Below are 21,083 nucleotides of genomic sequence, written 5' to 3'. Positions count from 1 at the left end.
TTGCACCATTTGGACTCAGAAGTTCCTGGGTGCACCAAATCTTTTTTAAAATTCATTAAAAATCAAGCATAGTGATACCATGGTATTCTAAGGCCTCCAAACAAGTTTTGTGAGTAACGGAGCTCGTTTGCTATTTTTAGGCACACCATGTTTTTCGAAACGGACAATATTTTGTTCACATACTTTGAGATTGATTTCCGTACGTATTCTCATTTCCATGGAATTAATCATTAAAGGCACTCTTGCATTCAAAAAGGCTTCTTTTAAAAAAAAAAAAAGCACTAATGCACTGGTCCTTGTAAGGAATCCATCATAATTGTGGTGGGCTGAACCCGCACACCCATTGGGCCTGACGGTCCTGGTCATCCAGGTGGCTAGGCTGAACCAGGCCTGATGGACTTCCTCGTCTCATGATCAATTCATAGGCCCGGACTGAACCAGATTAAACCGGGTCGAGGGCAAACCGACCCAAGCACAATTGACAGATTCGCACGTTTGGGAGAGAAGTCAATCGGGCATGTTCACGTAACTTCTGGGGCTATGTACGTCATGCATGACATACACTAGGCAGTTTGAGCATGTGCCTAGCACGAGGTTACTTTTAATTCAGATAATCCCTATCAAAGGTAAAGTACGCTAGCTCTAAGAGGTATCCCATTCCATATCACTCTACACTTGAGTTATATATGTACTTATCCACCTCCTTCAAGGATTTATTTAGCCATTGACATGACTCATCGGCCATCATCGTCGGGCAGGCACTAACGATGGTTCATTGCCTTGTAGGTTTAGGTTATGAGGCCGAGCTCAGCAAAGATTTGAAACCAGGAGGAGTAAAGGAGACCCAATCAAACACCCTACATTCCAAAAAATTGTGAGCCATTAAGTTACCACCAATAAAACAGAAAAACTGTTTTTACAAAGCCTAATTGTGCACGTTCAAAGTGTTTTTGGACGATTCGAATTGAAAACCAATTGTGATCGGTCAAAATTAAAAACGAATGTCAATCATTGATTGCATGAATGAACGGCTATGATTGTGCCAAGCCTTCGTGAATAAGTTTCTCTCCTAATAAAGATAGGGCAAACTTTAGTTACACCTCGTGTGGTTTGATCGATGTGTGGATGCACCCAGCTCTCATGTTCAATTTTTCGCACAAAACTCCCATGTGCTTAGTGGGATTCGGGGATGCTGCAAAGCAGCTCCTTGCGCCCTACATGGCGCATTCGGACTGTCCATCTTAGTAATCAATGGTCCAGATTGAAAACAAACTCTTCCAAAGAAGAGTTAGAGAAGAGTTAACTTTTCTCTGGAAGAGTTCGTTTTTAATCTAAACTGCTGAAAACACGTTTAGACGGTTTTACAGGAAACTATTTTGCGGCATCCCCCCAGACCCATGCTTTGTGTACTATGTGCACAATTTTCCATCCAAACAAATAGAAAACGAGTCTCATAATTGATGTAGTATCTCGGATTTGTACTATGTACTTTATATTTGATGTAAAATAATCTCGTCTATCAATTGGCAAAAAACAAAAAAAAAAACTAATTTTGTAGACAAAAATACCCTCTTAAAAAATTTCCATTTACAAGTGTTACCATGTTCCTCTACCATCTCATTTCTCTCTATACAACCGTCACCAATCCTTCTTCTCCGCCGCTTACCTCCCACAAATATTTGCTACTGCGAGCTTTACTGGTGTTATGCTCCTTCGGCGTCTATAAATAGACTACGCACTATGTAGTATGTATGTAAATCATCTAATCCTTTTGCTACTTTGATCAATCTATGTAATATATATTTCTACTTGTTTCCATACTCTTCTATTGCTTCCGGCTCTAAAATTACAATCAAGACATATCTAGCCTATATCAAAACTTGTTCCCTTCAACGGGCATGCATTCATGCTTTGCATGAAGGTGCACCTAGTCCAAGACCGAATTAAAGGGAGAAGGAATTTTGATTTTGAAGTCGGGCCATTTTTGCCATGATTTTCCAATTGGGTCCCTTAGTGGGAGAGGCTTCAGTGCAAAGTCCGGGGGTATCCCCGCCTTTTCCCCTGTTTTGTGGTGGGGACAGACTACTGTTTGGAAGAATTTCCAAATTACTAATTTGGATTTTCGGACTTTTCAACAATTCTGTTTGTGTCCCCAATAAAGGTACGTTATTTTGTCTTTATGCATCTGGTATTTCAAGTTTTGTCCAGAGTTATTTTTGTCTTTCTACCTTCCCATCTCTGAACACATCTGACGTCTCTGTCTTCTCCTCTCTCATATGTCGGTTGCTCTGTCTCTCTCTCAATCAATCCAAATCCATTAGGAGCAGAGAGCGGAGCCAAGCTCTCCCACCGTCCACTCTCCCTATCATCCTCCGTCCCCCCCCCCCATTCTCTCTCTTCTATAACCCAACCCCAGCATAGCACAACCCAACCCCAACACAGAAGCTGAAGAAAAGCATGCTTCTGCCGAAGAAACCATTGAATCGAACAGAGATCTACAACAGCGTGGTGACTTCTGTTAACTCTGACGAGGAGCACAGTAAATCGCTGGCCGACGAAGAGGGGGACCATGCTGAAGCTTCTGAACTTTACAGTCGTTCCCTAGAAATCAGGTTAGGGTTTTTTTTAAATTTTTTGGATCCGCAGGTTAGGGTTTATTTGGCCCTTTTCCAAATTGTCTTGGTTTGCTTTGCTATTTTTGTTGAAATTAAGGCCAATGATCGGTTGTGATTGTTTGGTATTAGAACCCTAACGTAGATTACGGTAGCAATGAGAGAAATTTATCTATCTATTCTCCTTCTTTGGTCTCTTTGGCCCATCAAAGTGTCCAGGTGTTTGCGTCGATTTGTTGTTAGATTGCCGTTCTAGGGTTAGTTTTTTTTTTTGGAGTGAAGTACTTGGTTAGTTTGATATGAAGCAATTCTGAATTTTATTGTATTGTTTTTGCTGTAGAAATCTAATTTTAGTATTTTCCATGAATTAGGACTAAGGACATCTATCTTACCTTTTTTGCAGCATAATCCAATGAGAAATACCTTCGACCGAGAGTTGTATTTATAGCAATATTCATTACATCAGTTCCTTAACTGTTAATCCAAGAATATTGAACGGCCCATCCCTTTACCAAGTCTACCCACTTTACTCGGCTTACCATCTGCATTTCGTTGTTTTCCACAGTAGGTACTTGACACATATTAAAAAAGAACAAATGTCTGGATCATTTTTTGGGCCCCCCCAGTTTGCATTACCAAATTATTTCCGATTCTTCTATAGTTTGCCATTTCACCTTAGCAAATGCCAAACTCATTTGCAGAAAATAGGGTTATTACTCATGAATGAAAGTATTTCCTTAATCAAGTTTTAATCCAGCAGGCACAATATTTTCGTGCAAAGCACAATAGCAGCACTTTAGGCCGAAACCATAGGTAAGCGACTAGCCATTAGTAAAATACAAAACGGTCATCTACCAAATGAACAAACTTCAAAAAGATAATCCGTAATTTGCCCTTATTTTACAACAATCTCCAAAATCAACCCAAATGACCTAAAAATTAAACAATAAACGCTAAGTACATTTAATTATTAGCCCAACAAGCTAGACCGACTCTCCACCGCAAAAATGAGATTGTGGTGCCGTAACGAGATTTCGTTTGTTTTAGTGATGTGAAACCTAGAATTCTTTTAGGGTATTGATATGTTTTTGTTTTGATGTGTTCGTGTATGATAAGTGGACAAAGGTTTTTTGGAACCGCTATTGTTCTCTTTGCATCTGTTGACTGGTGTTTTACCAGATAGTGAGTGATCATTTAGAAGTACTATTGGAGCTTTATTCTGGTTCAAGAGCAGAATCTGCACATTTCTTAAAGCATATCAGTAGGGATGGCAACGGGGCGGATCGGAGGCGAATATTGCAATATCCTAATCCGAATCCGAACCCTCCACCCGCCCTTCGAATCCGCCCCGAACTCCGAACGGATTATATTTTTGTCCTTCATCCCCGATCCAAACGGGGAACAGATATCCGAATCTGAATTTGGAAAAAAAAAATAGATTAGAACTCGATAAAAAAAAAACTCAGATTGAAAAAAAATTAAAAAAATAAAAGTAACATGGAGAGGGAGTCTCGCTGCCGCGTTCCTGAGGGGAGATTGCCGTATCTCTCCGTTGCCGGAGGGTTTTTTTTTAGAGAGAGGGAGGCGGGTTGGGGAGGAGAGAGAGAAGGGGGAGAAGTCATGGGCGAGGAGGGTTGTGTGAAGTGAAGTCAATTGGGTAGGAGACTGACTATTGACTAACCAAAAAATATGAGGTATTTATATAGTCGGATATTCGGAGGCGGATCGGTTATCGGATTTGGGGCGGATCAGATCGGGGGCGGATCGGATCGGAGGCAAACTTACCTTCGAATCCGATCCGATCTCCGAATTTTTTTTGAAAAATAAATCCAAATTCGCCCCAATATCCGAAAAATCCGATCCATTCGGGACGGATAACGGATCGGATACGGACGGATCGGTCGAGATGGCCATCCCTACATATCAGGGCATACAATAGTACATTTTCATTTACATCTCGGTGAGTCAATCTTTTGATCCTACGTTTCCACAACGGTGGCAAGAAATTGACACTTTTTGAGCCGAAGGGCAGATTTATCATTACACTGATAGTTTTCTTCCCTCCACTCATGGTAGTTAAGGGCTTTGTGGAGCTGTTTGGGTTAAATTTGTAGTTGTACATTGTTTTGTAAAATGCAATTCAGTTGTTAGTTTTGGTGTTGAGCTTGACACCACTGCCAAAAACAGAAGTTTCTTGAAATATCTGGTTCCTAACTCCATCTTATTGTGGCCTATCCAAAAAAAAAAAAAAAAACCCATCGTATTGTGTGGGGATTTTGTGTTTTCTAAGGCTATTGGTAAGGTGTTTCTTGCATTAAATGGAAAATTAACTCAAATGGCTTTTCGTGTTCCCAACGTTGATATCTCAGTGGTTGACCTCACCGTGAGACTGGAGAAGAAGGCTATATGACGAAATCAAACCTGCTATAAAATAAGGATTGGCAAAGAGAATGACTTTATGTATGTTATAGAGCTACCTCCTTGTTTGTTATATTTCCAGATAGTTAGTTTTATGAGTACTAATCTTTTGTCTCTTTCATTGAATTTTTTGGTTCATATTTATCTTTCTCGGGTGGTTATCAGTGAGGAGTCAGAAGGAAAGCTAAAGGGAATCCTGGGTTGCACTGAAGATGATGTGGTCTCGATTGACTTTGAAGGAGACAGCAAGTAAGTTACATGAGTTCATGTTGTCTTTCTCGAAAGCAAAATCATTGGCCCTTGCTACAATAATTGATGAGTACTTCCCTATTTTTTCCCCAAAAAAGTACCGATGAGTTTGAAATGCTACTTGTTGTTTCTTTATAGGCAGTTTGAAATGCTTGTTGATGACATGCCAGAAGAATAATCTTCTAATTAACGAATTGATTTACTTTGTGTAGGTTGTTGCTCTGTAGAAAATGGTTGATATACCATTTATTGTTGAACATGGTGTTTCCAAGTTTTATTATCTTCTTGCTCCTCTAGGTCAGAGAGTGCTTGCTGATTGTTAGGCATAATTACCATGAGCTCTCCTTGATTTTGTTTGATTATGCTAATGTTGGAGCTACTCCTAATAATCAGTTGTTACCCAAGGTCTAATAATCTAATGTTATTGAATATTTGTAGCATACTCATTTTACAGATTAGTATGCATGGCTTGATAGTTTGGTTTTCTGTGTAGTAATGCAGTGTTGCTTTCCTTCTTAGAAGGGAAACACTACTTGACTACCATACAAAATTGCTTGAGATAACTTTAATTGGCAATATTTGTTACAGCTGAGATATGGACTCAATGTTAGAGTACGTGTGGGACGTTTAACGGATTCAGGAAATATTGTCTTTAGGTATGGTCTTCCTTTTTATTTTGCTAACATTCGTAGGGGAAAACTACCAAATATTGTTGCTCGGTGAACTCTAAGTGCGAATGAGATTCCGGAGTTATTTTGTTGCTTTTGCTTGTTAAGACCCGTATTTTGAACAATCTGATTATTTAGACATTAGGTGCATGGTTCTTTTATGGCTTTAGTTGGATTCTTATGTAGTATAGTATGAGTCCAGTGTAAATACAGATTACTCTAGAAATAGCTTAATTTGCATGAAAGATGTACAGGTCATTTGTAAATACAAATTACTCTCCAAACACTCATTTACATTGAATAAGTTGGTGAGAAATGGAGAGAAAAGTACCAACAAATTGTTTGGTTGGCCCTTTCTCCTTAGCTCCCATTTCTATCGCAAATCCAAAGGGTCTTGCCGTGACCCCAGCTCTGAAGCTTTTGCTCGAAGTGTTACACTTTCTCACATCGACACTTTTAGAATGACTTTCCATCATATCTTTGATACAATCGCTTTATGGCATCAATTAATGTAGTAAACTATGCCAAATAGTTTTGGTATTGCAATCTTTATATTGACTATGCTATTTGAAATAATGGAGAATGGTATCACTTCAACTATGCGTGGAAATATTCCTCCTAAGCAGATTCATAGAAATGTTGTCAGCCATGCATTTTATACTATTATCAGTTTAATTAAACTTCTCAAATCCTGCTGTTCAAATATCCCACATCATGAGCTCGATTCGAATATGTTAGATAATGGTTTATTGCTTAAGGATTTCAGTTACACTGTACAAACTGGTAGAGAAACTGAACAAAGGCTATCCTGGAGAAGAAAAGGTTAAAAACTTAACTGACAAGTTTGCATTGTAAAGTAACTGAACTTTTTGTTTGATGTTTTTTTATGGGGCCACTATTGTACAAGTGTTGATTTGGTATGGATTCACACTCGTAATTTGCATAACTATATATCTGTAGTCTGAATTAGCAGGTGGTGCATGTGGAAGGAGATTTGAAGCAGGCAGTAAACTGGTAGTGAAAAAGCCCCAAACTCATGCATATGCCACCGAAGCTTTTAGTTAGCATTGAAGTGCCAATCTCTGTTATAAAATCACTTTACTTGCTACCATCAATAATGCACATAGTGAAGTCTCTAATATAGTTATCGAGATCTTCCTTTCCTGTGGATATGTGGTAAATTCTTGATTTTCTTGTTGGGGGCTCCAGTCAAGTGCTTCCTTGATCCAATCTGAGTCAATGCGTATCAGAGATTAGTTTTGTCTATGGGGAATTGTGGAGGAACCAACCCAAGATGCGGCGGCGGTCGGCTGACTTCCAACGCCCAAAAAAGATAATCCGTAATTTCAATTCCCTTGTTTTACAACAATCTCCAAAAAACAACCCAAATAAGCTAAAAAATTAAACAATAAAAGCTAAGCACATTTGATTATTAGACTAACGAACATGACCGAACATGCGTAGCACGTTGCTAACACCCTAGTATATATAAAGGAGGAGTTTTTCGGAGGTCCAACTTTCAATTTGGGACATATTTACCCCTCAATTGCAAACAGTACAAACTTAGTCAGATGGGCATAATTGTAATTTCACTCCTGTCCACGTGGCGCGTTCTCCGTCGCTTTCTCCCTCCTACCACTTTATTACTTCTTCCCTTTTTACGTTGTTTTTTACATAGAGAAACAAAATTGCAGAGAACGGCGTTTGAGAGAGAGAGAGAGAGAGAAAGAGAAGGCAACGAAGAAAAAGCATTCCCGTTTGCGTGTGTTGGAACAGAGGAGTCTACGGTTTCAGCGGATGGTGCTTTCCTAATGGTCAAATCATGCCGATTTTCCCGTTGTTCGACCGGAGTCTTTAATTTGCTGGTTCGTGATTTGGCACTCTCCCCGCCAATCCCTCTCTCCTCTGAGCTCCTTCCACTACGAAGCTAACCCTATACCAAACCCCCAAATCTCTCAGAGGTTTTCCGTCACCGAAAGCAAAATCGGATGGACCGCAACCAAGGCGTCGCGAGATTTCAGATTTCATGGGACAGGTTAAAATGGTAAAGAGACGGGAGGAACTGAGGTGGCTGCTGACTGATTTTGGTCTGGGCTTGCGCCAATCTATTTCACGGCATCGGCTTGCTGGGATGTAGTTTGGTGGGTTCATTGGTGCAGTTTTGGAAGATCTGTGTTGTCGAGTAAGGGTTTCAGGGAATATAGGTATTTAAGGCTTCTAATTATTTTGTATTGTTGATTGCATGTGGTATTTGATTTATACACTTAGGGCTTTTGATTATTGACTGTTAAATTGTTTTTCAGAAATATTGATTGTTGATTTGATTCAACCAAACTTGGCTCCCCGGTACTGCTGAGATTGGAAGCTACAAGACAAAACCTACTACGAAAAACACTTCTTCCACACCTTGATCGCCGATTAACTGGTATCTCTCTCAACCTCTTGATGATGGGTTTCATATGCTTTTGTTTGATTTTCTATTTTGTTTGTTGATCTGATACTGATTGATCTGAACAAGAGAACTCAAACCTGATCTGGCAAGTGGTGAGACGGAATGGGTTGGGAGAGCCAACTCAGCCAAGATGCTTGATGGTGGACCGTAGTTTCCGTTTCCCCTGTTACAGGGGAATTTTTGTGGCTGGTTGCCTATTAACTTTTCACTCTTGCAACTTCGTATATATTTTGCGTTGATTAATTTAAGCCTACGGATCTACTTCATGGGCATGCGAAATAACTGTTATTTGTCTTTGTCATAAGACTAATTTTGAAGGACAGTAGTATTAGTTACAGAAATACTTGCATAAAATTTATTAAAGTTTACAATTGAAAGCTTCAATAAACCCAGATAAATCAACGGAACATGTTTTGTGCCATTATTTTCCTAGCTCATTTGTAGTGGCTGCTCGCAATGATTTCCCATCTTTCCCATTTGTGGTACTTGTTTACGTTACTCCCTTCTTTATAATTAGACAAACCATTAATTCATCAAATGTTGCATGCTATCGTTTTTCCCACAAAAACCAAATTCTGTTGTGGTGGTTCGTTTTTTATGAATGGCTATTCAAGTACAAAGAGGGTGGTGCGTTTCACATCAAGTATGAAAAGTGTTATTTTTGATCTTGACATATTTTTTTAACATGAATGATGAGTGTGAGTTATAATTTTCATGCTTTTGGTGTCAGTTATAATTTTCAAAACAGAAACAAGGAGCAACACCAAGAAGACTGACTGACTAAGCAACTCCGATGCTATAAGAGTAAATTTAGCATGCTGCTATTCTACTTTCTCTGGTCAATCCTTTATGAAAATTTACTAGTCTATGTTCTACACCACAAATCTGTTTTCCTAAAAAACTTTTCATCAGTTTAGTGTGGCTGAGCAAAACAAAGTTTCAGTTTCAAACTTTGTCCAGCCTGTGCTTTCATGCTTTATGTACATTAATGTGAATTATTCCATATCCATGCAGCAACGGGCACGTCTTAAACTCCACACGTAGTGATAAGTGCTAAAATATGTATATTTTCGCCCTCCAATCTATATTTATTAGTCATTTATTTTTGTTAACTGATTGTTATTATTTGTTGTTATGTATAAAGGTTGCTCGAGCTCGATTTTCAAGATTTTGGGTAAAAACGGAAGGTAGCAAAAGTTTTGGGTCAAAGCGCGAAGTAGATGAAACCCAAGGGCCTCTATGTGATTCTTCCCTTCAATGCCTGTAAAAAAAACAACTTTTTTTTACCCTACCGTCTACGTGGGAAGCAGCTTTTGAAAAAAAAAGTCAAAAGCAGCTTTAGCTTTTGGAAAAAACTAATCGGCAGCAGTTTTTGAAAAAAAACGGTCGGCAGCAGCTTTTGAAAAAAAAGGGGGCGGCTGTCAGCGGAAAAAAATATAAAAGGGAGGACAGAGAGCTGCGAGAAGGGAGAACGGAGGGTTGTCAGAGAAAAACACAAGCAGCGATCGAGGGTTAAAGAAAGAACAGGGCTGCAATTTCTCCCACTGTATTTTCAGTACACACTCCGACCTTTATTTTACAGTATTGATTTCTTCGAAGCTTTGTTTTTCTCTTTTAAGTTTTGTTTAGATCTCCGCACACCGGTAACTCGTATTGATTTCTGTTCTTTATTAAAGTTATTCATTGGTATTTAATTAATTGTTATTTTTTTGTTTATTTTTCATCTTGCGTAATAGAATCATGTTTCAATTTAGGGTTTCTTTTGTTTATCACATAATGATTAGTGAGTAGTGATATAGGTAGGGTCGCGGGGTGATTAGCACGCCGTGATCAGTTCGGGTACTGCTCTTTTTATCAAACAATGTAAAAATGATTTAAGATTGGAAAAATACTTCCCGCGGACGAATCTGGGCATTGTCGGAGCCCTTGTGAACGGGGGAATGGGGGTCCAAAACCCATTCTCCGCTGCGCATGGGTATACGGCGACCCTAAGGTTTCGCATCTTGCGGGGTATCTTTTCAATCCAAAATTGAACATTTTTAAGAATACCAAATTGAGCAGGTTGATCTGGACTGGTTACGAGTGCTATGAACCCTACGACTGTACCTCTTTTTAATTATTTGAAAAGAAAAGTTATTTTTCTTAAGTTTTAGTTAATCTCAAACAAAACAACAAGGGGTAGCTACCTAAGAGCTAATTTTAATTCTACAACCCGAATTTTTAGTCAGCACACATCACCGTCTCTGTGGATTCGACTCCGGACTTACCGGATATTATGCTGCGTCGATCTCCGCCCTACGCTTGGGGCAACCCATTAATTTAGGACTAGGAAATCGGTCAAGCATTTTTGGCGCCGTTGCCGGGGACGGTAACGTGTGTTAAAGAATTCGGGTAGTTAGTTTTATTTTTTATTTTTATTTTTTCTTTTTAATTTTGTTTGAGCCATCATAGGTAGAGGTGCGCAATCCTCCATTGTAGGAAAGCAATCACCACTAAAGCCTAAGTACTACCGAGACAATACCAGGCGTCTCGTAGCCATTGAGAGAGAGCCGAAAGTAATCGTGGAGGGAGAGTCTTTTAGTGGTGATTCTTTTGATATCGGTGCTCTTTTTGTTGATTTAATAATTGAGCCACCAATAGCAGAGCCACCGATGTCGATGCGTGCACACATGCATCCTGAGAGGACCACTCCTCTCAGTCCAATAGTTTTACCAACCGAGACGGTGGAAGCACGTAATGCTTTCACCATTAAACCTGGTACACATAATGCCCTTCCCTTGTTTCATGGGAAGGAGAATGAGGATCCGTATGAGCACGTCCGTCATTTCGAGGGCTTGGTGCGCACCCTGGCCACCACTACTCAGTGGGAGAATGCTTGCCTTAAGCTTTTCCCAGCCTCGCTCAGGGACAATGCAGATAAGTGGCTGCGGATGCAGAAGCCACAATCTCTCACGACGTGGGCTGCTGTCCGAGATTTATTCTACAAGAAATATTTCTCGGAAAGTAAATCGAAGTACCTGACTCGCCAAATCCAATCGTATAAGCAGAAAGAGGGCGAGTCGTTTTTAAGGTGCTGGGAGCGGTTCAAGGACTTGTTGTTGTCCTTACCACATCATGGTTTCATGAAACACCAGTTGGTGTCATTTTTCTATTTGGGCTTGAATGTTGCTACGGTCCAACAAATGGAGTACCTCTGTAAAGAGGAGGATTTTCTAGATAAGTCCCCGGACGATGCGTGGGACTTTCTCGAAGAGTTGGCCGAGAAGCACCGAAGTTGGGAACCTTCCGACCTCGGTGATAGGGCCATGGCTGCACAGGGACCCAGTGGGTCTGGCATTTTTCCTTCTAGTGTGCGAGAGCACAATGTCCAGTCTCAGCTGGACAAGATGGCTAAACAATTAGAGGACTTGAAGCTTAAGCAAGTCCATCAGGTGAATGAGGTGAAAGTCGAAGAGGTGTGTGCGTTATGTGAGTGTCCGGGGCATCTTGTCACTGCTTGCCCCGCATTTCCCATTGTCAAAGACGCATACCATAGTAACCAGGCTGAGGTGAACGCACTTAACCAGCGTTGGGATCCTTATTCAAATACCTACAATCCAGGGTGGGCCCAAAACCCACTTTTGAGTTGGAGGGATCAAAAAGCCCCGGTGCAACCCCAAGCACCACCTCAGCCACAAGTTCAGCAATTCCGGCCTCCTCAAGGCCAAATGACCCAATTTCGTTACCCACCTCAGCAGCAGCAGGGGTTCGGTCCTTCATCTTTTGGACCACCCCCAGGCATAAACCATCCCCCGCGGGATAAACAGACTGATGAGATGATGAAGGCTCTCATGCAGTCTCAGTTAAGCTTCACTGAACAAACCAAACAGGCAATTGGTGACATTAGGACCCAATTGACCCAGTTGACGGCGGCAGTTGGACAAATCCAACAGGAGAAGGGAAAGTTTCCTTCTCAACCTTTAGTCAATGCCGCTGGTACCCATTATGTGGGCGATTCTTCTGGCCCAAGTAATCCGAATCTCAGTCTGGAAGATGCTAAAGCGATCACCACTCTCAGAAGTGGGAAGGTGATTGACAAAGATTTGCCCCCAAAGCAGAAATCGGTGCCACCCTCGGTGCCGGTAGCTATTCCAGCAATCATTCCAATCTTGGGAAGTGTTCCTGAAGTAGAGAAAGAGGCGGAATCTCCTGAAGTGGTGGTGCCTGCAACTGCGGCCCCCACGACTCCAACACCACCCGTCGCTCCATATCCAAATCGCTTGGTGGCGAAGCCTAAGGTCAATGTGAACTTTCAAATGCTTGAATTATTCAAGAAAGTTCAGTTTCCTATTTCTTTGATGGAAGCCATTGACGCAATTCCTCAGTTTGCTAAAGTCTTGAAGGATCTGTGCACGTCGAAGCGGAGAACCAAGAGTCAGGACAAAGTGCTTCTGACGGAGCAAGTGAGCTCCATTCTCCAAACTGAGATCCCCACCAAGTGTAAGGACCCTGGTTGTCCCACCATCCCTATAGCGATTGTAGGCCAAAAGTTCGATAAGGCTTTACTAGATTTAGGAGCGAGTGTCAACCTGCTCCCCTATTCAGTATACTTGAAACTTGGCTTAAGCGATTTGAAAGCCACTCCAGTCACGCTACAGTTGGCTGACCGGAGTGTGAGAATTCCAAAGGGGGTGGTGGAGGATGTTCTAATTCAAGTGGGCGAGTTTCTTTTTCCAGTCGACTTCATTGTCCTGGATACATGCCCAATACCAGAGGTCTTTGAAAAGACTCCTATCATCCTAGGCCGTCCATTTTTAGCCACCTCCAGTGCTGTCATGAATTGCAAAACTGGACAAGTCCAATTGTCGTTTGGGGACTTGAAAATGGAGGTGAATGTTTTCAACGTGGATAGCCGGGTTGAGGATGATGAGGAGATATATGAGGTGAGTTTGATCGACACGCTGGTACAAGAGCATGTCGATAGTGTGTTATACAAGGATCCTCTGGAGATAACCTTAACCGCCGAGGAGGCGTCATTTTTAGATTCTCCAGATGTAGGAAGTTTAATGGAGATGCTTGCAGTGGAGGATGTGTGTGGCGCCGCTTGGAACCCAGTTCTTGAGCCGCTGGGCGCCCCATTTCCTACAGCTTTCCCATCGTCTGTCCAGCCACCTAAACCAGAGCTAAAGCCTCTGCCGGACACACTTAAGTATGCCTTCCTTAAAGGCGATGATACTTTTCCGGTTGTGATCTCTTCATCCCTTGAGGAAGATCAAGAGGCTAAGTTGCTTACCATGTTGAGAAAGCACGTGGGTGCGATAGGCTGGACAATAGCAGATTTGCAGGGTATTAGTCCAACGGTGTGTACACACCGCATTTTTCTAGATGAGGATGTGAAGCCTACTAGGCAACCTCAGCGTCGTCTGAACCCCAATATGAAGGAGGTGGTTCGGGCTGAGGTGCTGAAGCTTTTAGATGCGGGTATTATTTACCCGATAGCCCATAGTGAGTGGGTGAGCCCAGTGCAGGTGGTGCCTAAGAAAGCAGGAGTGACCGTCGTGAGAAACGGCGAGGGCGAACTAGTGCCGACCCGTGTTCAAACCGGGTGGCGAGTTTGTATCGATTACCGGAAGCTCAATGCGAGCACCCGGAAAGACCATTTCCCTCTCCCATTCATTGATCAAATTTTGGAGAGGGTGGCTGGTCGGGCATTCTATTGCTTCCTGGATGGGTACTCTGGCTACAATCAGATTGAGATAGCCATGGAGGATCAGGAGAAGACCACCTTCACGTGCCCTTATGGTACGTTTGCCTACCGTCGCATGCCCTTTGGCTTGTGCAATGCTCCCGGAACCTTTTCAAGGTGCATGATGGGAATTTTTAGCGACATGGTAGAGAAGATCGTGGAGGTGTTTATGGATGACTTTTCAGTTTTCGGGGACTCGTTTGACGAATGCCTCGAGAACTTAGGAAAGGTCTTGCAACGGTGCGAGGAAAAGCAACTTGTGCTTAATTGGGAGAAGTGCCACTTCATGGTGACCCAAGGGATTGTGTTAGGACACATTGTCTCATCCAAGGGTATTGAGGTGGATAAGGCGAAGATTGATTTGATCGCAAATCTTCCCACTCCAAAGTCTGTAAAAGACATTCGATCTTTCCTCGGTCACGCCGGTTTCTATAGGCGTTTCATTAAGGGATTCAGTGCTATCTCCCGGCCGTTGTGCCATTTACTGTCAAAAGACACGCCCTTTGTATGGTCCGAGGCGTGTAAGGAGGCTTTTCAGACATTGAAGCGGAGTCTCACTACTCCGCCGATTGTTCAGCCTCCAGATTGGAGTTTGCCATTTGAGTTGATGTGTGACGCCTCCGACTATGCAGTCGGAGCGGTTTTAGGGCAGAGGCGAGGGAAAGAGCCATGCGTCGTTTATTACGCGAGCAAGACGCTAAATGAGGCACAAATGAACTACACCACTACCGAGAAGGAATTGCTCGCGGTGGTGTTTGCCTTAGACAAGTTTCGGTCCTACTTGGTGGGTTCGCAGATTGTGGTGTATACCGATCATGCGGCCTTGAAGTATTTGATGACCAAGCAGGATGCGAAGGCTCGCCTTATCCGGTGGATTCTTTTGCTGCAAGAATTCCACCTTGTGATTAAGGATAAGAAAGGGGTTGAGAATGTAGTAGCCGACCACCTGTCTCGTCTGGAGTTTGAGGACCCCACCTCTCATCTCCCCATTGTGGATTCTTTCCCTGACGAGCAGTTGTTCGCTGCTAATGTGTGCCCATGGTTTGCAGATATCGCCAATTATTTGGTGACTGGGCAAATTCCACCCCATTGGTCCACAGCTGAGAAGCAGCGATTTTTGAGAGAGGTCAGGCAATATATTTATGATGATCCATATGTGTTCAAGTATTGCGCGGACCAGATAGTGCGCCGGTGTGTCCCCGAAACTGATAAAAGGGGAATTTTAGAGTTTTGTCACACCGAGGCGTGCGGAGGTCATTTCTCCGCAAAGAAGACCGCCGCCAAGGTCAGTGAGTGTGGTTTCTTTTGGCCGAGTCTTTTTAAGGATGCATACGTCTTTTGTAAGTCGTGTGACCGGTGTCAGAAATTAGGCAAGGTTGGCCCGCGGAATATGATGCCCCTACAAAACATTTTGTGATAGAGGTCTTCGATTGTTGGGGTATTGATTTCATGGGCCCGTTTCCGGTGTCATACGGTTATGAGTACATCCTCCTGGCGGTGGATTACGTTTCCAAGTGGGTTGAGGCAATTCCCACTAAGACCAGCGATTCTAAGGTCGTGCTAGAGTTCTTGCGAACTAACATTTTGTCAAGGTTTGGCATGCCACGTGCCATTATCTCTGATCAGGGCACACACTTTTGCAATAGGTCTTTTGGGGCGTTAATGAACAAGTATGGCATCTCTCACAAGGTGTCTACTGCTTATCACCCTCAAACCAACGGTCAGGCTGAGCTAGCAAATCGCGAGATTAAGGGGATTCTAGAGAAGACCGTGAACCCGAATAGGAAGGATTGGTCACTTCGGTTGACTGATGCCTTGTGGGCCTACCGCACTGCTTACAAGACCGTGTTAGGTGCTTCACCCTACCGGCTTGTTTATGGTAAGGCCTGCCACTTGCCCGTTGAGATGGAGCATAAGGCCTATTGGGCCATTAAGACGCTAAACGCGCGTTTACCTGAGGCGGGTGCCCATAGGAAGCTCCAGTTGTGTGAGCTTGAGGAAATTAGGAATGATGCGTATGAGAGTGCGAGTATTTATAAGGCTAAGGTTAAGGCGTATCATGATAGAAATATTCAGCGCAAAACCTTTAGTGTTGGTCAGAAAGTGTTACTGTATAACTCGCGCCTTCATTTATTTCCTGGTAAGTTGAGGTCCCGGTGGGACGGTCCCTACGTTGTGCATAAGGTTTACCCGAATGGTTCTGTAGATATTTGTGACCCGAAAAATAATAATATTTCCAAGGTTAACGGGCAACGTCTAAAATCATTTTTGGAATATGTGGAAATAGGTGAACCTGATGAGGTTTTGGTCGATCCTGTTTATTCGGATGACCCTGTTGTGTAGCCGTTGGGCTACGTTCCGACGGGTAGCTTTCGCGTACCACTGTCTTCACTAAGAAGTGGACCCGGCCCCTAGCAATAGTGGTACCCATCATTGACTTGGGTTTTGGGAATAATCTTTGTACACTCGTTCTTTTATTTCTTGTTAAAAAAAAAAAAAGTAGAATTTGGAAAAGGGAAAAAATTAGCATAATGGTTTGGTATAGCCACCTGGTCAAAGCTATGTATGTAGTACTTAGGAGGTTGGGTCTGACGGCAGGCACGTAGTTAGCAGCGAGAATTCTGTCTGAACCATCTGACTTTAATGTCCAAACTCTGTGGAGATTGCTTCACAAACGGAGTGGTGGGTAAGGAATCTGGAAGCCCCAGAGGGAGTGACAGCCTATTAGATGATGGCACTACTTCTCAAGATATCGTTGAATCCTATGCATACTGTCCTTCCAACAAATAGGGAAACACAGTCTTTGGCCAGGGAGAAAAGTAGTACCCGTGTCTTTTGCGTGAAGAAAGTGGATGGTTTAATTTTGTGTCTTTTATTTTATTTCTTGCTTTGTTTATTTCTTTTAGTTATTTTTCTTGCTGTCTTGGAGGCTAACATTTTTGCAGATTGTTCGATCCAAGTTGGGGGGTCTCCCTCTATCTATAGTTTACTCTGCTTAGCCCTCCTTTTCGAGGTGATATCTCTCCTCTCTTTTATGTTTCTGTCCTATCGTTATTTTTCATGCTTTCAATGCGGACATTGACTAGTTCAAGTTGGGGGGAAGGATCACTTTGTTCTTTTACTTACTTTTATTTTGTCAAAAAAAAAAAAAAAAAAAAAATAGTGGATTTCTTTTTGCATGAGACTTGAAAGCTGTCGAGATTGGCTTGCGATTGATTGAGATATGGTAGTCATTCTTTTAATATTGTGGTGGCATTGTAGTTCTTTTTACTAGCTTGTCGCGAAGAATTTGTCATGGCATTTATTTTTAGCACATTTGCACTTCACGTCTGTTTGGGCTTTGGTTACTTGTGAGTTGTGACTTGATTATTCTTGATGGCTAGTTTAGTGGAGACTTATGCCCCATGTGAGTTTAGAGCCTTATCTTTTCTTGGAGTGGTGTCAAATAAACTCTTGTTTGTCATAAATAAAAAAAAAAAATTCGTTGTTGATCTCATTATTTTTGTCGTCAAGTGTTGGAAATGTTTTGAATTGCCTACTTATCTCTTGGATTTAGAAAGTTGCATGGTTGTGTTGCCCATTGGAGAGGATTATAGGCCATCTTTGCTATTTAGAGCCGGTTCGTTTCTTCATTCACACATTTATCACTTATGAACCAATTTGAGCCTCGTGCATACAACCTTTTTCTTGTTGAGCTCCACCATCTATATTGTGTCTTGAGAATGGTTAGTTAATAATGTGAAGGTGAATTATTGAGAGGGGGATGAGTGGAATTGTGAATTGAACTTTGATTGTTGGTGATCTTTCCCATTCAAAAGAGAAAAAGAGAGAGAAAGACAAAAAGGAAGGACACACCAAAATTATTGTAGAAGAAGAAACATTTGTTCTTAATGTGAGATTGTATTAAAGAGTTAGGGAGAGAAATATGGTGAAGTTGAAAAGAGAAAAAGAAAAAAAAAGAAAAAAAAAAAGAAAATAAAGAAAGAAAGAGGGAACGCATCGTTATATTTGTCCTATGTGAGTTGTGGTTAGTTTATTCTCAGACACTTGAATGTTTTACCCTAACCTTGAAATACTTTCTCTTACCTAACGTTATAACCAGAATGAAAGTCCTATTTGATCCTAGGGGCAATGGGCTGTGAATTGGTGGATAGAAAGAGTTTTCAATACTTGGCATTCCGTTCATGAGATCGTGTATCCACTTTGTAGAGCTTTCTTTTTGTGTCAACTTGTGCAGAGCATTTTGCTTTCAGTTACATATTTCCGACTGCACATATTGAGAGTAATATGCACCTTGTTTCGAGTGATTTCATTTGTTGAGTGCATGACACGGTGAGATTTGAAGTCGAGACTCGGTCCGGAGAGAATTTTTGATTATTTTTCACTAGTAACCGAAGCCCTTGTTCACACACGCTGAGTATAGGTGCCATGACTTATTTTTCTGACTTGATAGTATCTAGAACTGTTTATGCCCATTATCTCATCGCGATGGCTTCATATTCTTTGCTTGAAATATCATTAAGCCGTCTTACAGGTTTTTGGGGTTCATGTGAAAAGTATTCACAATGTTTGCGGGTGTTCATTGCTGTAAACCCTCACGAGACTCCACTCGTCCTCTGGGGATCGCCTAGGGGTTTAAAAGGCTTGTTGCACATGCTAAGTGCAATCGTGAGTCCTACGAAAGTGACATAGTTAGAATTTATTTATTTTTTATTATTCTCTTTGCTCGAGGACTAGCAAAATGTAAGTTGGGGGGTGTGATAAGTGCTAAAATATGTATATTTTCGCCCTCCAATCTATATTTATTAGTCATTTATTTTTGTTAACTGATTGTTATTATTTGTTGTTATGTATAAAGGTTGCTCGAGCTCGATTTTCAAGATTTTGGGTAAAAACGGAAGGTAGCAAAAGTTTTGGGTCAAAGCGCGAAGTAGATGAAACCCAAGGGCCTCTATGTGATTCTTCCCTTCAATGCCTGTAAAAAAAACAACTTTTTTTTACCCTACCGTCTACGTGGGAAGCAGCTTTTGAAAAAAAAAGTCAAAAGCAGCTTTAGCTTTTGGAAAAAACTAATCGGCAGCAGTTTTTGAAAAAAAACGGTCGGCAGCAGCTTTTGAAAAAAAAGGGGGCGGCTGTCAGCGGAAAAAAATATAAAAGGGAGGACAGAGAGCTGCGAGAAGGGAGAACGGAGGGTTGTCAGAGAAAAACACAAGCAGCGATCGAGGGTTAAAGAAAGAACAGGGCTGCAATTTCTCCCACTGTATTTTCAGTACACACTCCGACCTTTATTTTACAGTATTGATTTCTTCGAAGCTTTGTTTTTCTCTTTTAAGTTTTGTTTAGATCTCCGCACACCGGTAACTCGTATTGATTTCTGTTCTTTATTAAAGTTATTCATTGGTATTTAATTAATTGTTATTTTTTTGTTTATTTTTCATCTTGCGTAATAGAATCATGTTTCAATTTAGGGTTTCTTTTGTTTATCACATAATGATTAGTGAGTAGTGATATAGGTAGGGTCGCGGGGTGATTAGCACGCCGTGATCAGTTCGGGTACTGCTCTTTTTATCAAACAATGTAAAAATGATTTAAGATTGGAAAAATACTTCCCGCGGACGAATCTGGGCATTGTCGGAGCCCTTGTGAACGGGGGAATGGGGGTCCAAAACCCATTCTCCGCTGCGCATGGGTATACGGCGACCCTAAGGTTTCGCATCTTGCGGGGTATCTTTTCAATCCAAAATTGAACATTTTTAAGAATACCAAATTGAGCAGGTTGATCTGGACTGGTTACGAGTGCTATGAACCCTACGACTGTACCTCTTTTTAATTATTTGAAAAGAAAAGTTATTTTTCTTAAGTTTTAGTTAATCTCAAACAAAACAACAAGGGGTAGCTACCTAAGAGCTAATTTTAATTCTACAACCCGAATTTTTAGTCAGCACACATCACCGTCTCTGTGGATTCGACTCCGGACTTACCGGATATTATGCTGCGTCGATCTCCGCCCTACGCTTGGGGCAACCCATTAATTTAGGACTAGGAAATCGGTCAAGCACGTAGGCTATGAATGGATAATATTTGGGCTACTATTTCAGTATTTCGTCACAACTAATTTGGTTTCTTTGGATGACACTGCATTATACTTCTTACTTATATGGCTTTTTAGTGGTAGCCAGTTCTTAAATTGGGATGGTTAACTGGTTTTAGTGGAATATTATAAGCATATATGTTGGGCTACTAAAGTCATGGTTAGAAGTTTATATGGCTAATGTTTTGATTGGTTTCCCTTGCTGATTGCTATTTCCTACTTATATAAAAAAGACCACTAGATGACATGCCATTTTTCCAATTAAAGACAATTTTGCGCACTTATCTCTGGATACATATATATATATTACAATCTCGGGTGATTGTTTTTGCTAATCCACAAAGAAAGAGAAACAATAAACTCTAGAATCTAGATCAATCACAACATTTTTAGCTTTATATCTAAGTGTAGAAGATGGAGGAATGAGTGATTAATCAATTTGTTGATGAAAGTCATTTGCTGAAATTGAATTTTGACTGCTAGAATTGAATGATATTGGAGCTCAGGTAGCTTTTCCAAGAGCTGCTTTTGATTTTGTCTTACGTTGTTGCAGCTTAGGGTGTTAATTCTTGGGCATTTGTGTGTATTTGAATTCGTACAAGTGAAGCATTTTGATAGGCAGTATGCGTCAAATAAGAGGCTTCATAGGCTTTTGGATGACAATGAGTCCAGAAGAGATCCGTTGTCACTTCCACAGCCTTGCACTTTCAAACCCAATAGTTGATTCATTGGTTTATATGAAATGTGGCTATTTTGAAAAATTATTTGTTGGCTTGGCATATTGATGAATTCCAACGGTAAAGTGGATAAGTTTTGGATTGAGATATCTAGGCTCTATGGCTAATTTCGTATATGGAAATGCTATCAG

At 41.4% G+C, this 21,083-nt stretch overlaps 1 protein-coding gene across 15 annotated transcripts; it reads left to right on the top strand.

Annotated features, from left to right (window-relative positions):
* The first annotated feature begins 1,940 nt into the window (after positions 1 to 1,940).
* Positions 1,941 to 7,117, top strand: LOC131317731 (uncharacterized). 15 transcript variants are annotated; one of them, XR_009197397.1, is made up of 5 exons: positions 1,941 to 2,612; positions 4,982 to 5,072; positions 5,196 to 5,576; positions 5,868 to 5,935; positions 6,921 to 7,117. XR_009197397.1 is itself a non-coding variant. In XM_058347309.1 (4 exons), exons 1-3 carry the CDS (start codon positions 2,458 to 2,460, stop codon positions 5,574 to 5,576), a joined length of 324 nt encoding a protein of 107 aa, XP_058203292.1. In that variant the 5' UTR covers positions 1,941 to 2,457; the 3' UTR covers positions 6,921 to 7,117. The 15 variants fall into 15 exon arrangements, 3 of the variants coding, with proteins under 3 accessions (XP_058203292.1, XP_058203291.1, XP_058203293.1); XR_009197399.1 differs by lacking the exon at positions 1,941 to 2,612 and adding an exon at positions 4,542 to 4,684; XR_009197389.1 differs by lacking the exon at positions 4,982 to 5,072 and having other exon boundaries at positions 5,196 to 5,279.
* The last annotated feature ends 13,966 nt before the right edge of the window (positions 7,118 to 21,083 follow it).

Source organism: Rhododendron vialii, chromosome 2a, assembly GCF_030253575.1.
Source record: "Rhododendron vialii isolate Sample 1 chromosome 2a, ASM3025357v1".
In the NCBI taxonomy this organism is placed as follows: Eukaryota; Viridiplantae; Streptophyta; class Magnoliopsida; order Ericales; family Ericaceae; genus Rhododendron; species Rhododendron vialii.
This window is presented reverse-complemented; position numbering and strand designations above follow the sequence as displayed.